The sequence below is a fragment of the Gracilinanus agilis genome, chromosome 2, assembly GCF_016433145.1.
Source record: "Gracilinanus agilis isolate LMUSP501 chromosome 2, AgileGrace, whole genome shotgun sequence".
Lineage (NCBI taxonomy): Eukaryota > Metazoa > Chordata > Mammalia > Didelphimorphia > Didelphidae > Gracilinanus > Gracilinanus agilis.
Window position 1 is genome coordinate 285,676,702 of NC_058131.1, and position 10,528 is coordinate 285,687,229.

Below are 10,528 nucleotides of genomic sequence, written 5' to 3' on the forward strand. Positions count from 1 at the left end.
AATTTCAAAATACGTAAATAGATTAGATCACTGACTTCCAGACTTTTATGATCCCTGGGTCTCAATTCCTAATGCAGAAGTTATCAAAACCAGGGTTTTCATAAAACCTTTAAGAACAGAGATTAAATAAAACCAAGCCCACTAAACATGTAGTTGGAGTTAAGATTTTCAGAAAATCAATCTTGGGAGAGGCTACAGTGGGATGCCTTCAAACATAGTAGTTGGTCTGAAGTGGGAATGACAGATCTGGGAAGACTCAGTTACATGTAGATACAATATGTAGGTCCTAACTTAATTACTTGTTTGGAAATCTATGATTATATTTCATTTTCACCTCAAATGTCCTACACTGAAATGATAATATTATTTGGCTCATGAAACTATTTAAAAATCCAGAACTGACCTGTATCAGGTTTTATTATTAGGTTCCTGAGCTCAGCCCTTTAAAGAAGGGTAATAGAGCAATTCACATAAGTTCAACTAGTGCTATTCTTTAATCTTATGTGAGGTGATGTAACTGGAAATCTGCAGACATTCACAGGATTTTAAAGTAGAGAAGTGACCTTAGGCACCTTTTAATTCAACTTACTCATTTGATAAGATGAGGAAATAGAGGCCTGGAGAGGGGAAATAACTTTACTCAAGATATCTTCAAAGGAATGGAAATGAAAGGGGATGGGAGAGGTCATAATGATGAAGCTTAGTTTGGAACATAAGACAAGGGAGGGAGGGCAACCTATGAGATTGCTATTTTCCACCTCTAACATACATGACTTTCTTACCACTTCCCTTTAAACTATCCCTCTTTAAACTATATACACATGTATATTTAAACTGTGTAAAATACTTTTACAAACCTCAGAAGGCTACAAATGTTGGCTATTATTATTGGCAACTTCCCAGCTGCTTCCATTTAAAAGGGGAAATCTTTAAAGAAATAAAACTGAACTATCTTCTTGGAAATCTAAAACTTATTTTAAAAATTGGCAGACACTAGAAAATTTTCTAAAAGGGAGTGTAGCTTAGAGAAAAAGAAAGAATAAAAAGAGAAAATGAATAAATGCAAATACTTTTAAGAATAACAAGGGATCATATTTATAGCCATCAATTTTTCTTTTTCTTAACTTAAGCATAAAAAAAATTCAATACAACAGGACAAAAATGTAAACAAAAGAATTTCATTAGAAATTGGATATTTACTATATCTCCCCCCAATTAACCCATTCTCACAAACCCATCCTTTTCTTACCCTGATATTCCCCTTTCACATCACACTGATAATAATTTAATGGAGGCAGCTGGTGGCTCAGTGGATAGTGAGCCAGGCCTGGAGATGGGAGATCCTGGGTCCAAATTTGACCTCAGATACTTCCTAGCTGTGCTACCCTGGGCAAGTCACTAAATCCAAATTGCTTAGCCATTACCCCTCTTCTGATCTGGAGCCAATACTTAGTTTTGATTATAAGATAGAAGGTAAGGATTTTTAAAAAATAGAAAAGAAGAATTTAATGTTCAAAACCCTTCTCTCATATTCAAATGTATTTCTTCTTCTCCCTAATTCTCTCCTCATATTTAAAAAAAATCACATTCATGTTTCAGTTGAAGTAAAAAAAAACAGACAGTGATCATCATCTTGGGAAAAGCAACAGCAAAAATAAATATAATTAAAAAAGATAAACAGGGAGACTACATTTTGCTGAAAGGTGGCATAAACAATGAATTAATAAACATATTAGTATATGTTCAAATGTTGCAGTTTTTTTAAATTGCTGAAATAAAGTTAATTAAATGAATTATGAGAATTAGATACTAAAAGTATAATAGTAAAGAATCTCAATTTACCCCTCTTGGTCCTGTATAAATCTAACTGAAAAGGGAAATGAAGGCCTGAACAGAATTTTTAAAAAGTCTTATATTAAAGATCACTGGATGACACTGAATAGCAATAGAAAACAATTTCTTCAGCTCTGCATAACACCTTCATAAAAAAATTGATCATGTATTAGGGGTATAAAAACCTCTCTTATAATCAGTACTAAGTTTTGGTTCCAGGGACAGAGAATGGTATGGGTTAGACAAGTGGGGTTAAATGATTTGCCCAGGGTCACACAACTAGGAAGTGTCTGAGGCCAGATCTGAACCCAGGACCTCCTGTCTCTAGGCCTGGTTCTCTATTCACTGTGCTATCTAGCTGCCTCCAAATGCCAAAATATTAAATATACCTTTTATGGGATATACTACAATAAAACCGTATTCAATTAATTTAAAATCACATTAAAGTATCCATCCTTATTTTTATAAACTTTGCTAACACTTTCCAAAGACATCTCTCTACACACTCCCATTTCCCATGCAACATGACTTTGTTTTAAGAATGAGGTAGGTAAGGAAGACAAAACAATATTTGGCCATCACATTTTTAGCCTATAAATTCAACTGTGTGAAATAGATGTTATATTGCATACATAAAAAGAACGTGAATACATTTCATTGGACCTAGCTCAGATCAGTTAACATAACTTACTGAAAGTTGCTCACTGATGGAGTTCGACTTGGTTCGAACAGCTGGCTCTCTGAAAGGAAACAGACACTGTGAGATAGACAAGATAACCAAGAAATAGAAGTTCAAATTACACTTGGTTTCTGAGTCATTTTAACAGATGGATAAGGAATTCTTATTCCTTAAAATCTCTGTGGGCAACAGGTTAAAAAAATGAAATTTTCCACTATTAGAGTTACAAATCCTATTATAAAAAATGTTTGTATTGATGCCTTTTATTTTTACATCACCTTCATTTTTTGCTATCTCTCTGCCCTCCCAGATCTCAAAAATATCCCTTATAACAAAGAATAAAATAAGAGGAAAGAAAGCAGTTCAGCAAAAATAACCAACACAAGAACAGAGCCTGACAACATACCTAGTAGGATTCCATCAGCAAAGAGGAGAAAGGAGGTGCATTTTCATTCCTCAACTTCAGGGCCAATATAATTGGGCATTATTATAAGTGAACTCGGTGTTCACTTTTTATTTTCCTTTGTTCTTTCTATTTACTTTGTTGAAATCACTGCATATGGTGTTTCCTTGATTTTGCTTACTTAACCCTAATTCATGTAAGTTTTCTTCTGAGTTTCTGAATTCTTCACATTCATTATATTACAATTTGTTTAGCTATTCCTCAATTGTTGGGTATCTATTTTGTTATTAGTTCTTTGCTATTCCGGAAAGTTCTGCTATAAACATTATGACATAAATGGATCTCTATCTTTGACTTTTATCTCTGGGTCAAGGAGTATAAACATTTTATTCATTTTCTTTTCTTTCTTTCCTTTAAAAAAAGTCCTTACTTCTGCCTTAGAGTTAATAATAAGTATTGGTTCCATAGCAGAACAGTAAGGGGTAGGCAATGGAGGTTAAGTGACTTGCCCAGGTTGACATAGCTAGGAAGTGTCTGAGGCCAGATTCGAACCTAGGATCTCCCATCTCCAGGCCTGGCTCCCTATTCATTTTCTTATGCATAATTACAAATTGCTTTCCAAAACTATTGGACTAATTCATAGATTCACTACTATATTATGGTGCCTGTCCTTCCACAAACTCATATGATCAACTACTCCCATCTTTTAACATCTTTGCCAATTTTGTGGGTATAAGATAAAACCTCAAACTATTCTGATTTGTTCTTCTATTATTAGTGATTTGGAATTAGTGGATTTGTGAATTTGGATTAGTGAACCAAATCTTTTATTTGGTTCTTTAAAGTCAGCAACTCTTTGCCAAACCACCAAGGAAATACTAGACAAAATAATAACAAAGCACTTAGGATAAAAAAAAAAGGAAGAGTTTGAATGGGATAAACATCTTTGTATCAAATTTTTCTAATAAGGTTTTAGTATCCAAAAATATATAAAAAATTTGGAAATCCACAGAAGATTAAAAGTCATTCCCAATAGAAAAGTGATCAAGGAATATGAACAATTCTGAAAATTGCAAAGTATTAACTACCACAAAAAAGAATGATCCAAGTCACTAATAATAATGCAAATGGACATCAAAACAACCCATGCATTTTATTTTACACCCTGCAAACTGACAAAGATAATAAAGAAAAAACTATTCACAGTGATTACAACAAAGTAAATGGAAAGAACAACTGTACACACACAAAAAATCAGAAGGGATCATAGTAAAATTATGAAGATTAAGCATGACTTAAAAGAAGTCAAATGAGAGGACACTTTTAATCTCCCTCTTCATGGAAGTTGGAGGCTCATGGATGCTGCATATTGCACATGTTTTTGGACTTTTTCTATGTGTTAATCAGTTGTGCTTTTTTGCTTTTTTCTCTTAAAAATATTATTTTTATGATGACTCTCTTTGAGGGGATGGAGGAAGAGATACTGGGGGAAATTATGAGAATGTAAAAAGCAAAAAATATCAATAAAATCTTTTTACTAAAGAAGGAAAAAAAGATTTTTGGCACACCTATGTGTACACACATACCTGTACACACATGTATGCATGCACATACATTTGTGGAACTAATGTTAATATATAAGAGACATTTGTCATTGAATAAGTGGTCAAAGGATTGGAACCAATAGGTCTCAAAAGAAGAGTAACAAACTATTAACAAACAGGAAAAATGGCCCCTAATCACTTAAAAAAAGAGAAATGCAAATCTAAACAATTCTAACATTTCAATAAGTTGGCAAAGAGTATAGAAGAAAAAGAGAGTTAATGCTGAACAATTTGTGGGAAAAAATACACTAATATGCTATTTTTGGAAATATGAATTGTTCTAACTATTTAGAAAAGAAATTTGGAATTATGCTACAGAAAGTGACTAAAATGTTGTAAGGATGGGACCATACCATAGAAATATTACATTCAAACTGGTACAATGGATACATCAATGAGGAAACCAATTTTTACCATGATGGGAATCCTTACATTACTATACAACTTTTTGACTATGATTTATAATTTGTGGATGGTAGTGATCCCAGGTTATATAATGGGAATCACAGACATATATGATTCCTGCCAACGGTTGAAGGTAGAAATAAGTTGGGTCTTGGCCACAATATTATGAAGATCTAGAATTAAACAGTCATCAAAACCTAGTATACCTTAGAAGAGCTAGGGAAGATCTTGTAGAAGCTATGAAATCCTTTGCTAAGCATCCTGATTCCTGGGGAAAATTCGAAAAGTTAAGGCAGGAGATAAATGAGCACCCCTCAACATATTTAGATAGGCTTGTCGAAGTTGGGGAAATTATTTTGGGGTTCCAAGATTTAAATGAACCCAACTTGCAGCACACAAGGAGGCAGTTAATTAAGGGCAATACCCTACTTTAATTTGCATTGTCCTGGGTGGGAATCATTAAGTTTGGAAGACCTACGTAAAGGAGCTGCATATGTTCATTCAGGAAATTGGGAAGCCAAAGAATCCATTAGAGAAAAAGATGATATCATCAAAGATTTAAAGGAGCAATTAAAAGAGGCTAAATCTACCATCAAACAAAAAGAAATAAAGGAAATAAAAAACCTGGCAGCCTTGCACGCATATAAAGCCAGACCTCAGTACCAACAACTCAGACAAACTAGCAATAACTTTAATAATAATATAAGGTGTTTTCTTTGTGGGAAGTTAGGGCATGTAGTGAAATTTTGTCACCTCAAAGCCCAACTTAACAACAACAACAACAACAAAAGCAATTACAATAATACATACACAAATTCTAGATACAACACTCACAAGAGAGAAAACAAATATTGTGATCACAACTGTGCATCATCTAGTCAGCATGTACCGGACCTGCAAACTATGCAAAAATACATAGCGCAGGGTGAAAAACCGCATTATTCCCAAGTGCTAATGGGAAAACATGATACCTTATGAAGCCAAGAAATAGCCTGGGAACATAAGGGAAAGCCCAAGTGATGTGGCAATGGGAAAAGACATAAAAACCATGATATAAGAGACTTGGGCATGTAAATACACTATAGAGATTAAAAAGCAAAGATTAAATCCAGGAATCAAATAGAAGAAAAGAATCAAATGATCAGGGATGTAATAGAAATCAAAAACAAAATTTATGGGATAAAAGATAATGATTCAAAGAGAAAGGAGAAAAATATACATGCATTTACACCAGACTTTAAACCAAATATAATGACTATAGCACTAACAAATGACAGGGAAATTGCAACATGTAAAGTACCAGTAACAACAAATTTAAACTTAAAATCCTCAACACTTAATGACAAGAATGTTCCAGATATACAAGATCATAGCATAAAGATAGAACATATACAAAAAGATCAACTAATGACAAATCCAAATGCAACAGTTCAAGAGATAAGCTTAAATGGGTGTTCTGAGCAGTTTCACACACAGACAGGCAATGATATGAAAGAAAATGCAAAGCAACTTACAGTAAAGACCATTGGGAAAGAAAGAGCATTATCCTTAAGCATTGACACAAGCAAACCTCCAAGAGAGTTGGCACATGAAAAGGTTAACTGAGAAAAGAAGTGCATTGACATACTAGGATATTCAAACTTAAACCCAACAGTAAAAGACTTTAAGCCAAAAAAAATCTGAGAAAAACCTTGATTCAAAAAGTTCCAAACTTACAAGCTTGTGTTACTTCAGGAATGCCTCCGCCTGGAGAGAACTCTAAATGCTTAAGAGATAATCAAATAGAGGAATCACTCACATAGAATAATGAATCAATCCATAAAATAATACAGCCAAGCCAGGGTAACAATCAAGATAACAACATGTTAATGCCATACAGAAACAACAAGGTAGGGGAAGCAAATGCATTGCAAGATCAAAATGCATTGCAATCTGAGGTCCAAAGCCAGAACAAACAATAATCACCTTACAACAGGAAGGGGACATGGGATATACAGAGATAGAGACTCCAATGATTCAAGTGAATCAAAAAACAGAAACAGCTGAACCCACGAGCCAAGTCAACCAAGAAACAGAAAGCAATGAACCACACATGACTAGCATACTACCAGAAAATGACTTAGCAGATATGGACATGGAAGCAATTTTAGCATTAGATGTAATTAATACCAAGCCATCACAACCATACCTGATTTACACAGACTCTGATGAAATGAGTTATGATGATGAAGAGGAAATGAAAATAATATATCAAGAAGCAAATGTGCCAGTAATCATGGTACCAAACATAGGTATTGAAGAAAGACATGAGTGGCTATGTTTCATACATGTACTGGATGACTAATCAATCAAAAATACAGAACACCTAAAGAAAAGCCTAAATACAGAAGGATCACAAACATAATGTGAAGAAGACTATAGCAATGAAAATAGTATATATAAATGGAATCAAAGCAATATTGGATTGCTAGTTCAAGCAATAGTGTTATGGTATCTGAGAAGCAAACCTAACAGGGACTTACATCCTTCCCCATTTGAAATGCTATATGGCCGACCTGTTTGGCAAGGGAAAGCTCACAAGACCCCATATGTCTCAATGCTGGGCACAGATTGTGAACTGCATAAATATATCCAGGCCCTGCAACAAAGACTCACAGAACTCCATGAACTCGGTTTGATTCAACAGAGAGTTCCCCTTGATTACGACTTGCATGATTTAAAACCAGGAGACATAATGTACATGAGAAACTTCACAAGAAAATCAATAACAAACCGCAAATGGTTAGGACCCTATCATATTTTGCTCACTAACCCTACAAGTGTAAAAGTAGAAGGAAAAGATTCATGGTTCCACATGACCCATGTGAAACTTGAAAAGAAACATACAAGTGCAGAACACCCAGAAACAGTTCAAGATAGACAAATTACAGAAAGTGCTAAGGACAGAGAATTGAAATTCAAAATCATTGCAAAACACAAAATCATTGCAAAACATCTGAAAGTGTATATAACATACACACACAAGCAATTGATTAACATCACTGACAAAGCATCACAATCCACACTGTTCCTGCATCTGAACCAGAGAGCCCATCCAACAACATGTATGACAACAGACAACATGTGATGGAGAAACAGAGAAGGGAAAAAGAATCAAGAGAAGAAAAGGAAATTGGGAAAAGCACCAAGAAGGAAAGAGTACTTGAAAAGACATTGTGAAAAATCTTTTGAACTTTGAACTTTGCAAAAATGGACACTTGCGCAAAGAAAAGGACAAAAGGAAGTGGTTTACGTAAGACTATGGTGCAGTGATAGCACAAAAACACAAATTAACCTCACACTTTAGGGAAAATGCAACCACAGTACATAGCATCAAGATACAAGAGAAATCTATAGACAACTTGAAGAAAACTGACAACTTTGAAAACAAGGGTGAGTATTTTGCATGCACAGTACATAAAGAGAACACAAAACACAAAACAAAATTGATATCTAGTCTAGACCTCATGTAAATAAGAGAGTGTCTGGATTGTGTAAATATGTCTATAATGTAAATAATTGCAAGTTCCATAAAGTTTTTTTTAATTTTAAACATTTATTAATATTCATTTTTAACATGGTTACATGATTCATGCTCCTACTTTCCCCTTCACCCCCCGCATTTCCCCCACCCATGGCCAACACACATTTCCACTGGTTTTATCATGTGTCCTTGATCAAGACCTATTTCCAAATTGTTGGTAGTTGCATTGGTGTGGTAGTTTCAAGTCCACATCCTCAATCATGTCCACCCCAACCCTTGCGTTCAAGCAGCTGTTTTTCTTATATGTTTCCTCTCCTGCAGTCCTTCCTCTGGATGTGAAGTTCCATAAAGTTTTAACCACATAAGAAGATCAAGTGATTTTCTTGTCTGATTAACATCGATATGCAGGACTTATGCTTGTACAAATGTATAATAGTGTAAATAATGTAAATTTTATACATACCTGTAACATAGGTTGGAAAAGTAGAGTAGAATTGTAAATAATAGTCCCTAACCATGTAGATACTGTAGCATACTAACAATTTAGCAGATCATTTGGACATTAGACATAGGGAAAGTGCAGAAAGGACTAGGGAATTTTTAGCAAGCTAGTACAGGGAAAGCATAAGAATAAAATATATGTGTTGTTGGATAGATAACTAAGAATACTATCATACTAAAATAGATTCTCAATATAAAAACTAGCATCACATTTAAAACATAGGTAGTTTAAACATAATTTGATAACAACTAGGAATAAGATAGTTGTATTGCATTACTTGATAGACTTATACATTAAAAGTAGAAACAAGTTAAAATCATGTTAAAATCATAGATGGGTTAAATAATAACTTAGAAGAGTTTAAGGATAAGAAAATTGTTACTGTAAACTTAGATATTGTGTTCAAAGGAAAACTTTTCTTGTTACTAAATTATTTTACACCCTATAAATATTGTTATATAAATTGCAACCTTCATCCCTCTACCAACATCTTCAAAACCCGTCTTAGAATAGGAATAGATAGATAATTAGTACAGTGATAAGACAAGATAAGGATTTATTATTTTGGAGGGAAGGGGAACATAAGATAGGAATAGGAAATAATGATGCATGAAAAAACACAAAACCGGGATACTGTAAGGATGGGATTTTGTGCAAGGGGGATGGAACCAAAGGAGCTAGAGAAGGCAGTTGCTGACAGCTGAGACCAGAGAGGATTCTGGGAATTTCTCTAAGGAAGAGGAGAGAAGAGAGGTCGTCAGGTGGAGGACTGGGAAGAGGGAGGAGGAGGACAACCCAGCTTGAATCCAGTCCTGAGGGCTTCCTGAGGATCTTTCTTTTGGAAATTAAAACTTGGTCCCTGGTCAAAGCCATTACATCGCAACTCAACCATCAAGATTTCAACCATCAGGCTTCCGGGTTAAGATGGCGGCAGAGTAAGAAGCAGCTCTTAACCTCTCCTGACCGAAACATACAAAACTCCTCAAGGGGACATAAAAACAAGTCCAGACGAACGGAGGAACCCCACAACAGGGCACAGCGTGGAAGGTACGTGGAATCGAGACATTTCCAGGCTAAAAAGGGCTCTCACTCACTCAATCGCGAGCTGAGCAACCGCCCCACCCCCACCCCCTCCACACTCACCTATAGCTCCGAACCCAGCTAAAAAGAAATAGAGCAAGTTTGGGGCACCCATCGAGTCATCAGCAGCTCCGGGACCTGTTCCTGACAGCAGCAAGACTTAGGACCCCATTAAGTCAAAAAAAGCACGCGAAATCTGAGCGCGCGCGCCGGAGCAGGACGCTGGGCGCGCAGAGTGCCAGCTGAGTAGAGGCGTGGGTGGAGGCAGAACTAAGCCTAAGTGGGGAACCAGTGCAGACGGGTATACGACTGTGGAAGCAGCGCCCTGAGACTTGTAAAGAAACCTCCAGCAGAGGATCAAGCAAGAGGGCCCACCAGGGGGCTTGACCTTGGAAAAAACCAGAATTCAGACCTCAGGAGCCAATAGATTGGGAACAGACACTGAGCCCGAGGATAAAGCTGAGAAGCTGCTGGGCTAATGATGGCTACTCAGCATCAG

At 35.7% G+C, this 10,528-nt stretch overlaps 1 protein-coding gene across 1 annotated transcript in view; it reads right to left on the reverse strand.

Annotated features, from left to right (window-relative positions):
• The window catches only part of FKBP15 (FKBP prolyl isomerase family member 15), a 99,499-nt gene that overhangs the window by 38,907 nt on the left and 50,064 nt on the right, over positions 1-10,528 (reverse strand). The window contains exon 13 of the mRNA XM_044659699.1: positions 2,525-2,573. Within this exon, the coding sequence (XP_044515634.1) occupies positions 2,525-2,573 (49 nt within the window). The remainder of the gene's footprint in view (positions 1-2,524; positions 2,574-10,528) is intronic.